The 21,900-nt window shown below is 35.3% G+C and overlaps 1 protein-coding gene across 1 annotated transcript; it reads left to right on the forward strand.

The window, feature by feature from the left end:
* Positions 1-3,006: 3,006 nt before the first annotated feature.
* LOC139901773 (secreted RxLR effector protein 161-like) lies at positions 3,007-3,937 on the forward strand. Its single transcript, XM_071884453.1, has 2 exons — positions 3,007-3,489; positions 3,860-3,937. The coding sequence occupies exons 1-2, from the start codon at positions 3,007-3,009 to the stop codon at positions 3,935-3,937; spliced, it is 561 nt and encodes a 186-aa protein (XP_071740554.1).
* Positions 3,938-21,900: the final 17,963 nt, after the last annotated feature.

The raw sequence follows: 21,900 nt of genomic DNA on the forward strand, positions 1-21,900 counted from the left end.
CATGCTTGCAAACATAAGTTGAGGCAGCCGGTTAGCCAATATGTCTTGAAGATGAAAGGCTATCTGGATCAATTGGAGCGCCTAGGTTATGCTATGCCACCAGTTCTTGGAGTGCACTCGATACTTACTTCACTATCCAAGGACTACAATGGATTTGTAATGAATTACAATATGCATAGCATGGGAAAAACCATCCCCGAGCTTCATGCAATGCTTAAGCAAGCTAAAAAGGGGCTACCAAAGAAGACTCCCGCAGTCTTAACCATAAAGGAAGGTAAAATCCAGAAAAGAAAGCAGCAAGCTGCTAGTGGAAAGGGAAAAGGAAAGAGTAAGCAAGCTTACACACCTAAGAAGAAAATTCCACCACCAGCAAAGAAAGAGCATCCCGCAAAGAACATGGCTTGTCACCATTGTGGCCAGATTGGTCATTGGAGACGAAACTGTGTGCTTTACTTGGAAGAGTTGAAGAAGGGAAAGTCTGGTTCGACCAGTACTTCAGGTATCTTCGTTATAGAACTCTATAATTTTCCTAATAAAACTTGGGTGTATGACACTGGTTGTGGTACTCATATTTGTAATAATATGTCGGGACTTAGGAAAATTTTGAAACTGAATAAGGGGGCTTTGGATTTGTACGTTGGCAATGGCGATCGTGCACCTGTCGAAGCTATAGGAAGCTATGAGCTCATCCTCCCAAGTGGACTTATTCTCATTTTAGATAATTTTCATTATGCACCTTCTATTACTAGAGGTGTTATTTCAGTTTCTCGTTTGAAGGATAATGGTTTTAATCATGTATTCACAGATTATGGTATTTCAGTTTCTAAGGATAAGGTTTTTTATTTTAATGCTATTCCTAGAGATGGTATTTTTGAAATTGATATGCATAATCTTATTCCAAACAAAAGTTCTATATTTAATTGTAGCACTAAGAAATTCAAGCATGATTTGAATTCCACATATCTATGGCATTGTCGTCTTGGTCATATAAACAAGAAACGTATAACAAAGCTGCAACACGATGGGCTTCTTGAGTCAACCGGCAATGAGTCGTTTGACATATGCGAGTCTTGTTTATCTGAAAAAATGACAAAGAGACCCTTTTACCCACCAGGTTGAAAGGGCGGGTGATCTACTTGGACTCATTCATACTGATGTATGTGGCCCATTTAGAACAATGTCTAGAGATGGAGCTACCTACTTCGTTACTTTTACTGATGATTTTAGTAGATATGGTTAAGTTTACTTGATTAAACATAAACATGAAGTATTTGAAACGTTCAAAGCGTTTCAAAATGAAGTAGAAAATCAACTCGAAAAGACCATTAAGGTTCTACAGTCCGACCGTGGAGACGAATATATGAGTCAAGAGTTTTTAGATCATTTGAGAGATCGTGGGATTGTCTCACAATTTACTCCTCCTTACACACCTCAACATAATGGGGTGTCAGAAAGGAGAAATTGAACTTTGCTTGACATTGTTCGATCAATGATGAGTCTAACAACTCTACCAACATCCTTTTGGGGATATGCTTTAGAGTCTGCTGCACGCATTCTCAACATGGTTCCAACCAAGAAGGTAAACAAGACACCATATGAAATATGGCATGGGAAGGTCCCAAATTTGTCTTACTTGAAAGTCTGGGGTTGTGAGGTTCACGTAAAATGTGATACACCAAATAAACTTGAGTCCAGAACTATCAAGTGTATATTTGTAGGATACCCAAAGGAAACGATGGGATACTACTTCTACTATCCAGCAGAAAACAAGGTTTTCATTGCTAGATATGCTGAGTTTTTGGAGAAGAGTCTCCTATTACAAGAAGCAAGTGGGAGCACTGTAGATCTTGAAGAAATTCAAGAACAAGATACATTACCTTCTGAAGGCACTAGCAAAATTCGTACTGAGTCACAACATGAAAATGTCGAGCTGCAGGACGAAGCATGTCTCATTCGTAGATCTAGTAGAACCTCTCGTCCACCAGAAAGGTTAAACCTTATGGTTATGACAGAGGACTTGGAATTAGGGGATCTGGGCGAACCCGCTAATTACAAAGCTGCATTGTCAGCCCCTGAATCTGATAAATGGCAAGATGCTATGAATGTAGAGATGCAGTCCATGAAAGATAATCAAGTTTGGCGCTTGATTGACCTCCCTCCAAACAGCAAGCCTGTTGGGTGTAAATAGATCTTCAAGAAGAAGACCATCATGGACGGAAATACATATCTTTAAGGCCCGCTTGGTTGCAAAAGGTTATACTCAAACCTACGGGGTTGATTATGAAGAGACCTTTTCTCCGGTAGTGGACATTAAAGCTATTAGGATACTCATAGCTATAGCAGCGTACTATGACTATGAGATTTGGCAAATGGATGTCAAAACCGTATTCCTGAATGGTCACCTTAGCGAGGACGTATATATGGTGCAATCTGAAGGGTTTGTGAATCCTAAGTATCCTAATAAAGTATGCAAGCTTCAGAAATCTATTTATGGATTAAAGCAAGCATCAAGGAGTTGGAACAAGAAGTTTGATGAGAAAATCAAAGAGTTTGGCTTCTCACAAAACCTTGATCAGCCCTGTGTGTACATGAGAGCTAGTGGGAGCGTTAAAGTATTTCTGATCTTATATGTTGATGACATATTACTCATGGGAAATCATATTCCAACACTACAAGATGTTAAGTCCTGGCTTGAAAAATGTTTCTCTATGAAAGATCTGGGAGATGCAGCGTATATCCTAGGAATCAAGATCTACAGAGACAGATCTAAGCGGTTAATAGGTCTAAGTCAAAGTGCATATGTTGACAAAATCTTAAAGCTATTTAAGATGGAAGCTTCCAAGCGTGGTAGTCTTCCGATGCAACCAAATGTGGTATTGAAAGACTCAAGCCCCCTCTACACCCGAAGAGGTGAAGCGAATGACTGGAGTTCCATATGCTTCAGCTATTGGATCGATCATGTATGCTATGAGGTGCACTAGACAAGATGTTTCTTTCGCTCTCAATATGACGAGCCGATACCAACAGAATCCAGGTGATAGTCACTGGACTGCTGTAAAGAATATATTGAAGTATTTTAGAAATACTAAGGATATGTTCTTAGTTTACGGAGGTTTCGATGAACTGAGCGTAAAGTGTTACACTGATGCTAGTTTCGAAACTGATCGAGATGATAGTCGATCACAGTCTGGCTACGTTTTCGTTATGAACAGAGGCACTGTCGACTGGAGAAGCTCGAAGCAGAGCACTACAACAATGTCGACAATAGAATCAGAATACATTGCTGCATCTGAAGCTGCTCAGGAAGCTGTTTGGATCAAAAAATTCATATCTGGGATTGGCGTTGTTCCCAGCATTAAAAATCCAATGGACATGTATTGCGACAATACTGGTGCAATAGTAATAGTAAATGAACCAGGAGTTCTACGTGGTGCCAAACACATCCTTCGCAAATTTCACTACATTCGTGAAGTTATAGAGAGAGGTGAAGTACGTATTCAAAAGGATCCAACAGAAGACAATCTAGCTGACCCGTTCACAAAGCCAATATCTTGTACCAAGCATGTCGAGCATTCTAGGAACATTGGGCTTAGACTAGCTAATAGTTTTATGTAATTTTAGTATTTGGATAATTCGAACATCAAAGCAATTTTTATTTGTAATGAATTGATATAATGTGTTATGATCGTTTTTATTCATAATTACTGTGTTCTATATTTGCATATTTAAATCCATGAATAATGACTTATTCTAAATTTTCCATTGTCAATTGATAATACGGGAGTAACATCAAACTAAGACAAATGTGAGTGTTTGATATGGTGTAATGTGTTACTATCAAACACACATGTATTCATAGGATGAATATTGGAATGACCCAACCTCCGAGCTTTCACTGCCTGGATCAGCGTCAACAGTGAAACTCGTAAGTGGTTAAAGTCATATTGTCCTTCGACTTGAGATGCACGCGGGTTTTGATGTGTGGAGCATTATACTTTGATATGGTTAAACGCTGTCCTGAATAAGGCTGTTATAAAAGCCATTATTGGGTGTAATGTGAAGCTCGTGACAGACTGTAACGACCCGCACTTTTTCGATCATTCTATACTTATAAGATTAATATTTACATAAATTAAACCTTACCAACATGATAAGCAATCCAAATTGTTGAGACTTATGTTTTCGAAAAGAGTTTTACACAACGTTTGACCGTCTAGTTTGACCGATGATATCACGAACTATACAATATATGATAATTATACGTTTGTGTATATATATGTATATATACATATTTAACATGATCTAAGAATGTTTTAATATCTCATTTTGTATTAATAACAATAAGTTATAAGTATATTTTGAAACTACTAACTTAAGTTTTCAAAACGATAACCATACGTAACGTTATTTGACTTAAATACTTATAACCTATAATGTTTATACATATATCGTATAAGTAATGTATTTAATCACTTTTAAAGGGCTTACATACATAAAATAATATAAGTATATTTACAAAAGATAGCTATATTTGAATCCTCGTTCCGTTTTCTCAAAGATTTCTATACGTATACCTAGGGTATATGTACCCGTATCATACGCAGCTTCTAGATGTATTTACTATTGGTATATACCAATAAAAATCTGCTCCTTAGCAGCCTTAAATGATTAAGAAACATGTGGAACCAACCATTTGTCAAGTAGCATGAATTATTTAGCAAGAAAACAAAGTTAGGTATCTTTTTTTTCCTTTATAACCTAAAAACGTTTTTATGCATGCACACCATTTCTTCACCCCATTTTCTCATACTTACACTTCCATTTCTCTCTCAAAATACTCTTAACTTCATACTTGATCATATCCAAGCATTTTCCCCATCATTTAGCTTCAAAAACAACACTTAAACCTCATAAGAAAACCTTACAAAAACACTTCAAGAAATCCTTCCAAGAACACCAACTTACTTCCAATCTTTCATCCACTTCCATCACCCTTTTGGTTCTAGGTTCTTACTCCTCTTTTACAGCAACCTTGTCCAAGGAACTTGAGGTAGAATCTATGTTCATAACCTTATTCGATTCATATATATATAGCTATCTTATTTTGTGGTATAAAAGTTTAACAACAAGAACATAGTTTGAAAGTTTTCAAACTTGTTTGCAAACTAAATAGATCCTTCTAACTTAACTTTTAAAATACTTCAAGACCTGTAATATATCTTAAATATATGCTAATTTAACAAGGTATAACTTAGTTTTTCAAAGAACACCTTAAAAACTGAATTTACGACATCGGAGTGCAACCGGGGGCTGTTTTGGGTTGGATAATTAAAAACCATCTTAACCTTTGAATTGGAGGTTTATTTTCTGGAAAAATGATTTTTACTATAAATATGATAACACATAAAAATTTCATGATTTAACTCAAAGTATAAGTATTTTTAGAAAAATAATCATTTAAGGTTGTTTACATGATGGAAAATGATTAACTTCATAAGTTTCACTAAAGTTTGACCTATGACCTGTGATTTCGAATACAAACTAAGGTATTTACAGTTCATAGTCTTAAAGAGGGACTCGATCCAAGGAAGTGGCAAGTTGAATCAACGAAAACGGAGTTGTAACGAAGAAACTATGACCAAAACGAGATCGGATATCTAAGACTAGTTTAGCTACGAAAATAATTGGAGAAAATTAAATAAATCACATCTTTTTAAAATAACATGATATTTTATATATATGTACTCATAATTTAATTTTATATGGTTCAGGATCACCCGTAAACAATACGAGAAGATTAATCATAAGATCCCATGATTGTACGCAACATGTCATTTGACAACACCGGTACTTTATGTACGCAACACGTCATTTGACAACACCGGTACCATGGGTCAAGATTAATCTCGACCAATACATATACGATGGGGTTTTATTTATTTCGTTGGGGGTTTTATTTATTTCATTGCGGGTATATTAAACATCTAAAAATGAACCATTAAAATTGAATTACTAACAACGAACTGCTAACTACGGACTAAGGAATTATTAAAAGTATTAAAAGTATAACAAGTATATATATGTGACGTTTGTTTAAAAAGAAAAGGTATTGATATATTATATATGGATAGGTTCGTGATATCAATCGGAGACCAAGTCAAATTATATATATCTTCAAGACAAAAGTGAGTATATAGTCCCACTTTTAAACTCTAAATATTTCGGGATGAGAATACATGTATTTTATGTTTTACGTTATGGACACAAGTAACTGAAAATATATTCTACGTTGAGTTGTACCACTGGCATACTTCCCTGTAGCTTGGTAACTAATATTTACAGCGGTATTGTAAACGCGAATCCTGTTGATAGATCTATCGGGCCTGACAACCCCAACCGGACTGGACGACCAGTATTCAACGGTTGCACAGTACTTCGTTTTGTGACTACACTTGGTACGGTGTAGTAAGATTTCATATTAAAGGGAATATGCGACGTGATTAAATGTTAAGTATGGTTACCAAGTGCTCAACCACTTAGAATATTTTTATGAAAATGTTTATATATGAAATCTTGTGGTCTATATATATATATTGCTGCCGGCACTAAACCTATATCTCACCAACTTTATGTTGACGTTTTAAACATGTTTATTCTCAGGTGATAATTAGAAGCTTCCGCTGCATTATGTTGAATTTGAGCAGGATCTTGCGTACGCATATTTGTGTCAAAAATAAAACTGCATATCCAAGAACTTGTGTTGTAAAATATGCTAGAAATCGTGTTGTTATCATCATTTGTAAAGTTTGTAAGTCGAAGATTATCGCTAAACGATAATCATCTTTATTTCGTCCAAAGCTTGTATCAAAAATAAGAATCATGGTTTGTAATGTATAATATATGCAGTTTTTCTTTTAAAAATATCGCATATAGAGGTCAATACCTCGCAATGAAATCATACGTTATCTAACACGTTCTTACGGTTAAGGACGGGTTATGACATGTGGTATCAGAGCGGTGGTCTTAGCGAATCATGGTTTGTAATTAGTGTGTCTAACTGATAAGTCGTTAGGATACATTAGTAAGTCTGGACTTTGACCGGGTCTGATTTAAAAACCATTGCTTATCATTGTTGGTTAAAATTTATATGTAAATATTATGTAGTACTAATGGGTTAGTTGTTGTGTGATAGATGTCGGGCTCAAAACTTGTTATCACATTCAGCGACTCCGAACCAGAATCTTCAGATGGTGTTCCAGTCATTAACCTATCCGATGACGAAAATAATATCTTTGGGGAAGACTCACAAATTCCGGATGAACCGACTATAGAGAACCCGGAAAGTGAACCCGAGGAGGAAAGTGAACCCGAGGAGGAAAGTGAACCCGAGGAGGAAAGTGAACCCGAGGAGGAAAGTGAACCCGAGGAGGAAAGTGAACCCGAGGAAGAAATACAGGAAATTACAAAAGAAGAGTTCGAACTAGGAAAGAAACGAAAGGCTAATGAATTAGAAAATTCAAATCCTGAGTTTAATAAGGATGATGTGGCACCAACTCCACTAGACACTACCACCCCTATTCCCGCTATTCCTATTCGTTCTATCCCGGCATCCAGTTCTTCAGTCCCACAGCCAAAATATAGGCAGACAGCCAGGATAAGCGTTAAGCGATTCTTTGAACCTAAACGTCCTAGAAAATAGACCAAACGATGCGCTGCCGTATTAAACCATGGGATCATATAATGTTTTGTATAATATTATTAGTGTGGTTTGTTTAATGTTCGATGTAAGATAAGCATATGTAAAATAGTGAAGTGTGAAATGCAATAATTTTCCATGGTTAAGTATTATTTAGATGGTAGTAATTGATTATGTACTAAGCTATTAAGTATGGACATTAACGGGTAGGTACTACCCTAGATATAATTATAAAACGCTAATAAGAAGAAAAGGCTTTTATAATAATACCTGGTTCATATTATTAATAAGCTATAATGTACTGTAAATATACACTACATCTATAATATTCCGTGTGAATAATTATTTTCTTTTCATTCTTATAGAAGAATATGGCGCGATTGAACCGAATGACGGAACAAGAAATCCAGGAACTCATCAATCAGCGAGTGAACGACAGAATGTTATGGGTCGAGGCTGCAAGAGGTGCTGCAGTTAACCCAAATCCTCGTGTGGGGTGCACTTACAAAACTTTTCAAGCTTGCAAGCCCTCATCATTCAGTGGAACAGAAGGACCGATCGGTTTAACCCGGTGGATAGAAAAGATGGAGACTGTGTTTAAAATAAGTGGTTGTGTTGAAAAGGACATGACCAAGTATGCATCGTGCACTTTACAAGATAGTGCACTCACGTGGTGGAAAAATTATGTGAAGGCTGTAGGAGGAGATGTAGCTTATGATACTCCATGGGAAGAATTCAAAACAATGTTAATCAACGAATATTGTCCAAGGAACGAGGTTAGGAAGTTGGAAGATGAATTACGAAGTCTGAAGGTTATTGGTACTGAAATCACCAACTACAATCAGCGATTCATGGAATTAGTTTTGCTATGTCCTGAATTGGTTCCAACCGAAGAACGGAAAATTGAAATGTACAAAGATGGGTTGCCCAAAAAGGTCAAGGCAAATGTTACAGCATCGAAACCTAAGACAATTCATGAAGCTATAACCATGGCAAACGAGCTAATGGATCAGGTCATCATGGATAAGAAAGTATCCAATACTGATGTGAAGGTATCAGGTAACAAAAGAAAGTGGAATGGAAATTATGATCGAGGTAACCAACAACAATCTTTTAAGAAACAAGAAAACACGCAAGGTACGGGTAGTGGTTTAAGCTTTGGTTATAAAGGACAAAATCCTTTATGCAACCGATGCCACAAACATCACTCTGGTTACTGTAATGTGGTATGCAACAAATGTAATCGAAAGGGTCATCTTGCTGAAGATTGTAGGGCTCTCGTTACAAATACAAATGGTACCAAGACTCCTGCCACCAATGCAAATAGAACTGCTTTGGCTACCATTACTTGTTTTGGGTGTGGAAAACAAGGTCACTATAAGAGCCAGTGCCCGAATCCAGAGAAGAATATCGGACCTGCACGTGGAAGAGCATTTGTTATTAATGCTAAAGAGGCATGTGAAGACCCGGAGCTTGTTACGGGTACGTTTACCATTAATAACTTATCCGCATCTATTATATTTGATACTGGTGCTGATAGAAGTTACGTGTGTAGAGACTTTCACGCTAAATTGAATTGTTCATCATTACCTCTAGATGCTAAGTACATGATTGAGTTAGCTAATGGTAAACTAATTAAAGCCGATAAAATTTGCCGTGATTGTAAAATAAATTTAGCCGGAGAAACATTTAAAATTGACTTAATACCCGTAGAATTAGGAAGTTTTGATGTAATAGTCGGCATGGACTGGATGTCCAAAATAGGAGCTGAAGTTGTGTGCGCCAAGAAGGCAATTCGCATTCCTCGTAAGAATAAAACGCCAGTAATGATTTATGGAGAGAAGGGTAACTCAAAGCTAAAACTCATTAGTTATTTGAAAGCTCAAAAGTGCTTGAAGAAAGGGTGCTATGCTATCTTAGCACATGTTAATAAAGTTGAAAAGAAAGAAAAAGAGAAGTGCATCAATGACGTGCCTGTGGCAAGAGATTTTCCTGAAGTATTTCCGGAAGAGTTGCCGGGATTACCTCCATTTAGATCTGTAGAATTTCAAATAGATTTAGTACCAGGAGCTGCACCAGTGGCTCGTGCTCCATATAGACTTGCACCGTCCGAGTTAAAAGAACTTCAAAGTCAGTTAAAAGAATTACTAGACCGTGGATTCATACGACCAAGCACTTCACCGTGGGGAGCTCCAATTTTATTTGTCAAGAAGAAAGACGGATCTTTCCGAATGTGTATAGATTATCGTGAATTAAATAAGTTAACTATCAAGAATCGGTATCCACTACCGAGAATTGACGACTTATTTGATCAACTCCAAGGATCATGTGTGTACTCGAAAATTGACCTAAGATCGGGTTATCATCAATTACGTGTCAAAGAAGAAGATATACCGAAAACTGCTTTTCAGACACGCTACGGTCATTACGAATTTTTGGTCATGCCGTTTGGATTGACGAATGCGCCAGCTGTATTCATGGACCTCATGAATCGAGTTTGTAGTCCATATTTAGATAAGTTTGTTATCGTTTTCATTGATGATATTCTTATCTATTCCAAGAGTGAGCAAGAGCATGAACAGCATTTAAGGTTGATATTAGAGTTATTGAGAAAAGAACAGCTATATGCTAAATTTTCTAAATGTGCTTTCTGGTTGAAAGAAGTGCAATTTCTTGGCCACGTTGTTGGTAGCAAAGGAATTCAGGTTGATCCAGCAAAAATTGAAGCCATTGAAAAATGGGAGACTCCTAAGACACCAATGCAGATACGCCAATTTTTGGGTTTAGCCAGTTATTATAGAAGGTTTATTCAAGATTTTTCCCGAATAGCTAAGCCGTTGACAGCGTTAACGCAAAAAGGGAAGAAATATGAATGGACTTCCGAGCAGGAGAGTGCATTTCAATTACTGAAAAAGAAGTTGACTACGGCGCCTATTTTATCATTACCAGAAGGGAACGATAATTTTGAAATATATTGTGACGCTTCACGACAAGGTTTTGGTTGCGTTCTTATGCAACGGAAGAAAGTTATTGCATACGCATCCCGACAATTAAAGATTCACGAGCGGAATTATATGACGCATGATCTAGAACTGGGAGCAGTCGTGTTTGCATTGAAGATATGGAGACACTACTTGTATGGGGTTAAATGCACTGTGTTTACTGATCATAAAAGCCTTCAACATATTTTCGATCAAAAACAGCTGAACATGAGGCAACGTAGGTGGGTCGAGTTAATAAACGACTATGATTGTGAAATTCGTTATCATCCCGGGAAAGCGAATGTGGTGGCTGACGCTTTAAGCAGAAAGGAACGAGAACCAATTCGAGTACGAGCAATGAACATAAAAATTCGCATGAATCTCAACTCACAAATCAAAGAGGCTCAACGAGAAGCTCTTACTAAAGAAAACATAGGAAATGAAATAATGAAGAAGTATAGGAAACAACTCATTATGCGGGAAGATGGAATTCGATATTTTGCAAACCGTATTTGGGTACCAAAGTTGGGTGGATTAAGGAAGTTAATATTGAATGAGGCACATAAGACAAGATACTCGATACATCCTGGAGTTGGAAAGATGTATCAAGATCTTAAGACGCATTATTGGTGGCCTAATTTGAAGACAGACGTTGCAACATATGTTGGGGAATGTTTAACTTGTTCCAAAGTCAAAGCAGAACACCAGAAGCCGTCAGGATTACTTCAACAACCAGAAATCCCAGAATGGAAATGGGACGGTATTACCATGGATTTCATCACGAAGTTACCAAAGACTGCCTGGGGATACGACACCATTTGGGTGATTGTTGATCGTCTCACCAAGTCTGCACATTTCCTGCCTATAAAGGAAACGGATAGAATGGAGAAACTATTACGATTGTATATAAAGGAAATTGTTTCAAGACATGGAATACCTATTTCCATTATATCCGATCGTGATAGTAGATTTACCTCAAAGTTCTGGCAATCACTACAGGAGGCACTAGGAACTCGTTTGGATATGAGTACCGCATATCATCCGCAAACCGACGGGCAGAGTGAAAGAACGATTCAGACTCTTGAAGACATGCTCAGGGCATGTGTGATCAATTTTGGAAACGGATGGGATAAATATCTACCATTAGCAGAATTCTCGTATAATAATAGTTATCATGCGAGCATTAAAGCTGCACCATTCGAAGCATTGTATGGAAGGAAGTGTAGATCTCCTATCTGTTGGAATGAAGTAGGAGATCGACAATTAACTGGTCCCGAGATCATACACGAAACGACTGAGAAGATAGTACAAATCAAGGAGAGATTGAAAACAGCCCGTAGTCGCCAAAAGAGCTACGCCGATGTCCGAAGGAAACCATTAGAGTTTCAGATCGGGGACATGGTTATGCTAAAGGTGTCACCTTGGAAAGGTGTAATACGCTTCGGAAAAAGGGGTAAACTGAACCCAAGATATGTAGGCCCGTTCAAGATCATCGAACGCATTGGACCGGTAGCTTATCGACTCGAGTTACCGCAACAACTCGCCGGAGTACATAATACCTTTCACGTCTCAAACCTTAAGAAGTGTCTTGCAAAGGAAGATCTCACCATTCCTCTTGAAGAAATCCATGTCGACGAGAAACTACAATTCATCGAAGAACCAATCGAAATCATGGATCGTGAAGTTAAACAGCTCAAGCAGAGCAACATACCGATAGTTAAGGTTCGTTGGAATGCTAGAAGAGGTCCCGAGTTTACGTGGGAACGAGAGGATCAGATGAAACAAAAGTATCCACACTTGTTTCTCGATGACGCAAAATAGGTACAATTTTAAAATTTCGGGACGAAATTTATTTAACGGGGAGGTAATGTAACGACCCGCACTTTTTCGATCGTTCTATACTTATAAGATTAATATTTACATAAATTAAACCTTACCAACATGATAAGCAATCCAAATTGTTGAGACTTATGTTTTCGAAAAGAGTTTTACACAACGTTTGACCGTCTAGTTTGACCGATGATATCACGAACTATACAATATATGATAATTATACGTTTGTGTATATATATGTATATATACATATTTAACATGATCTAAGAATGTTTTAATATCTCATTTTGTATTAATAACAATAAGTTATAAGTATATTTTGAAACTACTAACTTAAGTTTTCAAAACGATAACCATACGTAACGTTATTTGACTTAAATACTTATAACCTATAATGTTTATACATATATCGTATAAGTAATGTATTTAATCACTTTTAAAGGGCTTACATACATAAAACAATATAAGTATATTTACAAAAGATAGCTATATTTGAATCCTCGTTCCGTTTTCTCAAAGATTTCTATACGTATACCTAGGGTATATGTACCCGTATCATACGCAGCTTCTAGATGTATTTACTATTGGTATATACCAATAAAAATCTGCTCCTTAGCAGCCTTAAATGATTAAGAAACATGTGGAACCAACCATTTGTCAAGTAGCATGAATTATTTAGCAAGAAAACAAAGTTAGGTATCTTTTTTTTCCTTTATAACCTAAAAACGTTTTTATGCATGCACACCATTTCTTCACCCCATTTTCTCATACTTACACTTCCATTTCTCTCTCAAAATACTCTTAACTTCATACTTGATCATCTCCAAGCATTTTCCCCATCATTTAGCTTCAAAAACAACACTTAAACCTCATAAGAAAACCTTACAAAAACACTTCAAGAAATCCTTCCAAGAACACCAACTTACTTCCAATCTTTCATCCACTTCCATCACCCTTTTGGTTCTAGGTTCTTACTCCACTTTTACAGCAACCTTGTCCAAGGAACTTGAGGTAGAATCTATGTTCATAACCTTATTCGATTCATATATATATAGCTATCTTATTTTGTGGTATAAAAGTTTAACAACAAGAACATAGTTTGAAAGTTTTCAAACTTGTTTGCAAACTAAATAGATCCTTCTAACTTAACTTTTAAAATACTTCAAGACCTGTAATATATCTTAAATATATGCTAATTTAACAAGGTATAACTTGGTTTTTCAAAGAACACCTTAAAAACTGAATTTACGACATCGGAGTGCAACCGGGGGCTGTTTTGGGTTGGATAATTAAAAACCATCTTAAACTTTGAATTGGAGGTTTATTTTCTGGAAAAATGATTTTTACTATAAATATGATAACACATAAAAATTTCATGATTTAACTCAAAGTATAAGTATTTTTAGAAAAATAATCATTTAAGGTTGTTTACATGATGGAAAATGATTAACTTCATAAGTTTCACTAAAGTTTGACCTATGACCTGTGATTTCGAATACAAACTAAGGTATTTACAGTTCATAGTCTTAAAGAGGGACTCGATCCAAGGAAGTGGCAAGTTGAATCAACGAAAACGGAGTTGTAACGAAGAAACTATGACCAAAACGAGATCGGATATCTAAGACTAGTTTAGCTACGAAAATAATTGGAGAAAATTAAATAAATCACATCTTTTTAAAATAACATGATATTTTATATATATGTACTCATAATTTAATTTTATATGGTTCAGGATCACCCGTAAACAATACGAGAAGATTAATCATAAGATCCCATGATTGTACGCAACATGTCATTTGACAACACCGGTACTTTATGTACGCAACACGTCATTTGACAACACCGGTACCATGGGTCAAGATTAATCTCGACCAATACATATACGATGGGGTTTTATTTATTTCGTTGGGGGTTTTATTTATTTCATTGCGGGTATATTAAACATCTAAAAATGAACCATTAAAATTGAATTACTAACAACGAACTGCTAACTACGGACTAAGGAATTATTAAAAGTATTAAAAGTATAACAAGTATATATATGTGACGTTTGTTTAAAAAGAAAAGGTATTGATATATTATATATGGATAGGTTCGTGATATCAATCGGAGACCAAGTCAAATTATATATATCTTCAAGACGAAAGTGAGTATATAGTCCCACTTTTAAACTCTAAATATTTCGGGATGAGAATACATGTATTTTATGTTTTACGTTATGGACACAAGTAACTGAAAATATATTCTACGTTGAGTTGTACCACTGGCATACTTCCCTGTAGCTTGGTAACTAATATTTACAGCGGTATTGTAAACGCGAATCCTGTTGATAGATCTATCGGGCCTGACAACCCCAACCGGACTGGACGACCAGTATTCAACGGTTGCACAGTACTTCGTTTTGTGACTACACTTGGTACGGTGTAGTAAGATTTCATATTAAAGGGAATATGCGACGTGATTAAATGTTAAGTATGGTTACCAAGTGCACAACCACTTAGAATATTTTTATGAAAATGTTTATATATGAAATCTTGTGGTCTATATATATATATTGCTGCCGGCACTAAACCTATATCTCACCAACTTTATGTTGACGTTTTAAACATGTTTATTCTCAGGTGATAATTAGAAGCTTCCGCTGCATTATGTTGAATTTGAGCAGGATCTTGCGTACGCATATTTGTGTCAAAAATAAAACTGCATATCCAAGAACTTGTGTTGTAAAATATGCTAGAAATCGTGTTGTTATCATCATTTGTAAAGTTTGTAAGTCGAAGATTATCGCTAAACGATAATCATCTTTATTTCGTCCAAAGCTTGTATCAAAAATAAGAATCATGGTTTGTAATGTATAATATATGCAGTTTTTCTTTTAAAAATATCGCATATAGAGGTCAATACCTCGCAATGAAATCATACGTTATCTAACACGTTCTTACGGTTAAGGACGGGTTATGACACAGACACATATATGTAAGATAGGATTTGTTCCTTCAACCTGTTTGGAGTTAGATACTTTTGAGCTCCTCGATGAATGAATAAGATATTTGTGTGGCCGCACCCAAATGTGATTGAGATGATACTTAATTAGTTTGGTGATCTAGTTCACTTCTGAAAATTGAGAAACAAAATTTTTAAACAAATGAGAATGACTGATGATCCATGTCTCAAGTTTAACTAATGTATCTGAAACAAAGGGATAAATGACATTTAACACTTTCTATGAGCAGTTCCGAGAAACAACCCTCACGTGAATTTGGGGACAATGGCGTGTTGCTAGACGCTAACCATTGTTTGTATAGTTACTTGGTGTTGTGCCGTGCATAAGTGGGAGTCTGTAGGATTTATGCGCAAGATACAACACATAACTATATGGCTAAATTTATGTGAGCCTTCGGGATCAAACACATATACACCTAGACGTCAATTAATAATATATACGATATATATATATATATATATATATATATATATATATATATATATATATATATATATATATATATATATATATATATATATATTATTCAAGTAATTAAAAATAAAATAATTAATTAATTATTTAACCTACGTGTTTGTCAAGGAAAGTGAATTGGTTTTGGATGTTAAAACTAATATTTGTGTGGATACGAATTAATTTGACCGACTTAAAATTCTTATTCGTAAACCGACATTGGACTTTGGAATGTATATATAAATATCACCTTGTTTTGATTGAGAGGTGCTCACAAAAATAATACCACACAATATTATTAAGTTTTCGAAGGAAGAAGCAATTATTAAGTTTCTGTGCTTTTAGTCGACAACAAAACCCCACAAATATTTGTTTTATATGGATACTATAAAATCAATACGATACGATTTTATTTTGTTACAAACGAAAACCAAAAGAATTTTTTTCAGTTTATTCAATAAATAATCTTTGAGATTATTTATTATTACTTGGCGGGACTAGCACATCCGTTTGACGTTGTTCGAAGTGTAGTGTGGACTACTCTAGCGGCAATCATACCTTTGATTGTTATTTTCTCTTCCATCAATCCGGTTCTATAAGAAAGGTATAATCTTTAAACTCACTTGTTGTATTTATTTATTTAACCGTATAAATCATATGGATCCGTTCAGGTGATTTATTTATTAATATAATTAATACGCTTCTGCTTAAAATTATTGTTATTATATGTATGAACATGATAATAATTGATGAGAAAATTATTTTTTTAAAACCCTAAATCACCAACAGTGGTATGCGTTGTTCCTTATCCGGTTGTAGTTTAATCCATCTAGTTTCAGTTTTTGTCTAGGTTTGGTCAAGATGAGGCTCGGTATAGATATTCGTAAGTTTGTTGCTTTCTAGGCACAAGCCTCATTGGAGTTTTCTCTCGTTGTACCATTTGTTGAAGACTTTTTCTATTCGAAAACGTTTCTCGTATATATAAAAGTTTTTGTTATTTTTGCAAAAAAGATAAAATATAACAAAAAATAAACAACATATTAATGGAATTTAAAAGCTTACCAAGCGGGGTATTGAAGTCGTAACCCCTACAAGTCGCTTCCTTACTCCTACGGATCATCCCGGTATGTGAACATTCAGGTTCAGGTTCAGATTCAGATTCTGATGAACTACTACTATCTTCCTCTTCATTCTCTGGTGCATGTTCAGTGAAAGAAAACCTGCTCAATCTTTTGCGCTTTGGTTCAGGTTCAGTTTCAGATGAACTACTTCTATCTTCCTCTTCATTCTCTAGTGCAGATGCTGATGCAGGTGCGGGTGTTGGTGCTGCTGTTGGTGCAAGTTCAATGAGAGCAAACCTGCTCAATATTTTGCAACCATCAGGCATCTCACATACTGTTGGAAAATTTGGTTGGAAAAGTATGTCCCACCAATTTTTGGACACAAATTGATATATAATAAAGTGATATATATTAACGACTATGTAGTGGGTTTTCTAGCCACTAATAAGAGCTTTAAAAACGAACTAAAGCGTGTCTAAAACGGGTTAATGGTGAATGAGATATCGCGTCTCAAAGTTGTTAGTTTAAGTGCAAACTAGAAGCTATCAACCAAGGATTTTGTAAATTTTTTTTTTGTGATTTGTAAATCTTTTCTTTCCTTTTTTAAATCCTAAAAGATTACAATATCAACAGGATTTTGTTTCTCTTCTTTGTGATTTTGTAAATATACTCTTTCCTTTTAACAGATCCAAAAAGATTTACAATATCAACCAAGGATTTTGTTTGCACTATAAATACCAAACTTTGGTATTGAGAAAAATGTATCAACTAACAAACACATTTCCATAACCTTTAAGCTTCTTCTTCTACAACTTCGGTCACCCCGCTTCCGGTCATTTTTAAGGCAAGTGGTCTAGTCCGGTAGTACGCTGCTTCAAACCGGTGTACCCTGGGAACAGACGTCGAATCTGTTTAAGGGAATTGTGTCAAATACAAGCCCGGTCCAACCCTTCAATTCGGTTAGATCGTTCTATCTTTCCACTTTTATTCTGATTATTTATTATACATATTTTCTATATGTTTGTGATAATATGTATAATTGTTTCCGTTTCGTATACAATTTACCTACAAACTTAAACAGATTCTTAAACGAAACTGAGATGTTTGTGTTAATAATCAAAGGATTTTTTTTTGGAATGCTTTATAACACGTTTTGATATAACTGTTTTATGGTTATGTGCTTGCTTACAACAACAGTTGTTGAGAGTATAGTACTTACAGTATTCGAAGAGATAATTGCTTCTCTTCGCAAAATACGTCGCATTCTGATTCAATTCCAATTCACCATCAAATTGTTCCGGCAACCGCTTTCGGCGACGTCGTTGTCTTCGATGATTGGAATAACGACGATCGGCTGATTCTAATTACCAATTCCGTGATAAGTTCTTCTGATCCTTCTGCTAATTATTCTACCAAAGGTATGCAGTTTGTTAAATTAGCGGCTATGATTTCTGTATGCATCTGAATATTTTAATAGATATATTTTTGATCAAATGGTGTAGTTGCTATATATATATATATATATATATATATATATATATATATATATATATATATATATATATATATATAATATGTCCTTTTGCTATTATATGAGAAAGCAGATCATAAAAAGCTTGTCTTAATATGATTAATTATAATTATAGTTGCTACTGCTCTATCACGTGTAAGCATATTATTATGTTTAATTAGTTTGATCAAGATGGAGTAGTTGCTTATTCTGCCTAAAAAGATGGATTGTGACATTCGAAACGATAATTATTATCAAGATTTTATATATATTATATTTTTAGTGGGATATTTAGATTAATATATCTTAGGTGGTGACAAATAGATGATGGATATGCACTGTATCGTATGTAACTTGGTGATTGTTTAGATAATAATCTATTCTAATAATACATCCACTTTATGGATCTTAATAGTGGGTTTTAAAATATTGTATTTATTATGATGATTATGTGCATCAAAATGGTTATAAGATGATGTATATTGCATGTTTCATGTATTTAAGATTAATTATATTCAACTGATGTTCCGTTTGATATAATAAAATAGTTTGAAACTATTAATTTTGGTTTTGGATGAAACTATTGACTTACATATGATATAAATTGATCAGCTTGCGATTAGGAATATTTACTATGTGGTTAGTTTCCTAAATATATGCATGTATATATGGACTTTGGTGGTGTACGTGATAATGATATTTGATATGGTATTCTATCGTACTATTTTTAAATTACATCATCGACATAAACCGGATTGAAATATATATGATATGTTTAATCGTTGTACGTGAGTTTTTAAATATTTGATACGATATCTTATATTTAATTGCACACTTTATTGTGTTAAATGAGATTGAACATTATTTAATAAACGTCAGTATTAATTATTAATTATAAGTATGCCTTTGTAATTAATAATGAGCACTTAAGGATTATGAGCTCTGCTAATACAGTTACTATCATGATTGTTGCACCGTTTCTAATGGGGTAGTTACTCTTGTTAAGTAACCTGAAATATTCACATTTGAGAACTTTAAACGCTGGCAGTAAAAGATGTTCTTTTAGCTGACCACGTTGAACCTTGCGAGGTTCTTGACTGAAACTTGTGAGGTTCTTGGCTGAAACCTCTCCCAAGTTGCTGGAGGGGAACATGATGCTCATAATGTGATTGCGGTTCAGGTTTGGAATCATTCGGATTCCTTATGCTGAAACTATGTCTTGAATGACATGTTCGATTCGTTCTATAACGTGTATTCGAATAGTTTTCGGACCATTTCCAGACAACTTTCTGGACTGCATTCTGAACTGGTTCAGGACTGCTTGCAGGCTGTTTCTGACCCGTTTGGTTATTTAACTAATTTGGTTTAATCTATTGGGTTGAAACCTTGTCTGGTTTAACCGTTTAGGTTAAAACCTGGTTTGGATTAACCGGTTGGGTTGAAACCTTGTTGTTCATGGTATACCAAAACATTTATTTCGAGTTGTTAACTCAAATTAATTTAGTTCACATGATACTTGTTGTTTTGTTAACAACAATTGAGCCATCGAAACCTTCTGTTTTGTTAAACAGTTTAGATGATCTCTGAAGTTAACTTGGTTGGTTCTAACACCAAGAAAAGGTTGATTTATACCGGGTTATCCGTCATGTATTTATAATGGAGAAAAGCTCTTCATGGATAACTCTGCCTTTGATGATATCAATGGCAATGGGATTGTATTCCTTAAATGAACTCTGAATAAGAACTTACATTGAACAATGTGCTATATGAGATTCGTAGGAATCTGGTGTCCAGATGGTTGTTAACCATATTTGGCATCAGAATAGAATCTGATACAATTATGTTGACCAAGAACAGAATGATATGTTCAAAGTAAGTGTAATGGTTCTTAATAATGACATGAATTAGGTTGTTTCTAATTCTGCTTACGTAATTGTGTCTTCAAATGTGTGACATGAAAGGCATGGTCATTGTTAACTTAAAATTCAATTTGTGGTTTGATGACCCTGAACTACATACCAACATTCTATGAATTGTGGGTTGAAAGGAAATAAAAGAGAGTATTCTTTAAATCGGTTGAAAGAATAACCGATTGAAATTAGTTGAAAGAATAAGTGAACTCCTTGATATGGTCCACACCGATGTGTGTGATTTGAAATCCATTCTAACGATGAATGGTAACAAGTACTTCATTACGTTTATCAATGATAGCATGAAGTATTGTTATGTTTAGTTGTTGCAAAGTAAAGATGAAGCAATTGAGGAAAGCTTTATTGCTTATAAAAACGAAGTTGAGATTTAACTTGAACGAAAAATCAAGGTTGTTCCTAGAGATAAAGGTGGTGAATATGTCGCTCCTTTTGCTGAATTTTATTCACAAAATGGCATTAGATATGAATTCATTGCACCTTACTCACCTCAATCGAATGAGACTATTGAGCGAAAGGATAGAACCTTGAAAGAAATGGTGAATGCCATGTTAGTGAGTTCTGGTGTAAGCCAGTCAATGTAGGGGGATGTCATCTATCGGCAAACTATCTTTTAAATAAGATACCCTAAAAGATAGGGATGAAACCCTATACGAGTTATGGTGGAAAATAAAACCATCCTATGAGTACCTCAAAGTGTGGGGGTGCCTAGCGAAGGTAGTTGGTCCACTACCTAAGGCATAAAAGATAGGGTTAAAGACTGTTGACTGCATATTTATTGGATATGCTGAATACAGTACGGCTTATCGGTTCCTTGTGCATGAATCCAAGATTTCGAATATACACAAAGGTTCAATCATGGAATCAAGAAATGCTTAGTTCTTTGAAAATGTATTTCCATGCATTGCAAATGAACATGGAAGTTCGTCTAGAATAGACGATGAAGGTATTGAAGTTGAGATACCTCATGAACGAGTTCAAGAGGAACTAGTAGAATCTGAGGAAGAAGAGCTTGAGCTGAGACGAAGCAAAAGAGCAAGGACAGAAAAATCGTTCGGTCCTAATTTTCACACTTACATGGTTGAAAATGAACCTATAACTTACCGTGAAGCGGTGTCTTCCTCGAAGAACCTCAATGGAAGGAGGCCATTAAAAGTGAAATAGATTCTATTTTACAAAACCATACTTGGGAGTTAGTGGATCTTCCTCCGGGATGAAAGCTACTAGGTTATCGATGGATCTTCAAGAAGAAGTTAAAGCCAGATGGTACCATTGATAAGTATAAGGCAAGGTTGGTGATCAAAGGTTATAGACAACGAGAAGGTCAAGATTACTTTGATACATATTCGCCGGTAACGCGAATAACCTCAATCAGGTTGGTACTTGCCATTGCCGCCATTAGAAACTTGGAAGTACATCAAATAGATGTGAAAA

Source organism: Rutidosis leptorrhynchoides, chromosome 1 (assembly GCF_046630445.1).
Source record: "Rutidosis leptorrhynchoides isolate AG116_Rl617_1_P2 chromosome 1, CSIRO_AGI_Rlap_v1, whole genome shotgun sequence".
In the NCBI taxonomy this organism is placed as follows: Eukaryota; Viridiplantae; Streptophyta; class Magnoliopsida; order Asterales; family Asteraceae; genus Rutidosis; species Rutidosis leptorrhynchoides.

Bases quoted from the DNA above. Each gene is read 5' to 3' on its own strand.
- LOC139901773 (XM_071884453.1), top strand. From the start codon at position 3,007: ATGACGAGCCGATACCAACAGAATCCAGGTGATAGTCACTGGACTGCT. The intron at 3,490-3,859 runs GTACGTATTCAA...ATGTATTCATAG, and splicing joins AAGTTATAGAGAGAGGTGAA to GATGAATATTGGAATGACCC.